The 1,245-nt window shown below is 34.4% G+C and overlaps 1 protein-coding gene across 1 annotated transcript; it reads right to left on the reverse strand.

The window, feature by feature from the left end:
- Positions 1–204: 204 nt before the first annotated feature.
- LOC118196683 (protein FAM200C-like) lies at positions 205–1,020 on the reverse strand. The gene has a single exon (XM_085808252.1). It carries the CDS (start codon positions 1,018–1,020, stop codon positions 205–207), a length of 816 nt encoding a protein of 271 aa, XP_085664378.1.
- Positions 1,021–1,245: the final 225 nt, after the last annotated feature.

Consider the following 1,245-nt stretch of genomic DNA (forward strand, 5'->3'; position numbering starts at 1 on the left):
TCCTAAAATTAAAAACCACAATTTCATTACTTTAATTAATTTAGTTATAGTGTGCTATATTATTCGGTTCTGGTGTTTAAACTTACATTCTAAACTAGAAATTTTTACCAGTGAGAGCAATTAAAACGCAACTTTAAATAATATTAATAATATATTTTAATCAAATTAAACGAAACAATATAGATAGGTAATCAATTTTAGTTTTTAAACTAATCTAATTGGATGGATGAATTTGATGATTTTTAACAAGTTTGTTGATATCAGGTTCGATTTACTCAAAAACAGTCGTAAGTTTCCGCGTTTGGTAACTTGCAAATGATTTCTCTTTTTAGTAAGCAGCGTTCTCACAGCGCTAAATCCACGTTCACACAAATATGACGACGGGAATGATATCAAAAATTGTTGAACGATCGACCACAATCCAGGGTACAACTGCGGAATTGACTTTTGTAGCCAAAATTGTTGGTAGCCATATCTAAATTTGCTTCTTATTTCCTCGTTCGTTGTCAGTTCTATAAGTTCTTCTTCCAGCTGGGGTGATATTGCTATGTTGACTTTTGAAAAAGGATCTAACACCCAGTCTGGTATTTCCAATTTCAAAATGTCCTGGAATCTTTCAATGAAATCACTGTGAAGATTTTCCAAATGTTGGCAGTAGACGAGCAAGTCGTTGTTGTTGCAGGATACTGATAAATTGGGAAAATTATGGAACTCACGTTTCCCGATATTCCTCTTGTGTAAGAGCAGCTTGGCTACGAAAGCAGCGAGGATATTTTTTGTTTTCATTAAGTTCAAGTCATCGCCTTGAAGTTGGATATTCATATCATTAAACAATGTATAAAGGTCTGTCAGGTATGCGATATCATTCTTTGATGTGATGAGGTTTTCGCGCAATGCTGTGTCTTTGTTTTCCAAGAACTGTATGACAGAGTCAAACTGATTGTAAAAACGAGTCAGACAATTTCCTTTTGATAGCCAACGCACTTCTGTGTGAAAGATCAATCTGTTGAAAATCTTCATCATTAGCAACACAAAGCTGATTAAATAATCTCTCATTTAAAGCGTTGTTTCGGATTTTATTGACTGCTCTGATGACATGTTGCAATGATTGAAACAGTCGTTCACTTAAATTTCTAGCAATTAAATGCTGTCGATGTATAACGCAATGTACAGCAATCACATCAGGAATTTTGTTTTTTAAGTACGACATGAAGCCTTTTTGAGACCCTGTCATAGCTGGAGCAC

This window comes from Stegodyphus dumicola, chromosome X1 (assembly GCF_044657685.1).
Source record: "Stegodyphus dumicola isolate Sdum_Otavi_A_Nest chromosome X1, ASM4465768v1".
Taxonomy (NCBI): Eukaryota; Metazoa; Arthropoda; class Arachnida; order Araneae; family Eresidae; genus Stegodyphus; species Stegodyphus dumicola.

Bases quoted from the DNA above. Each gene is read 5' to 3' on its own strand.
- LOC118196683 (XM_085808252.1), bottom strand. From the start codon at position 1,020: ATGAAGATTTTCAACAGATTGATCTTTCACACAGAAGTGCGTTGGCTA.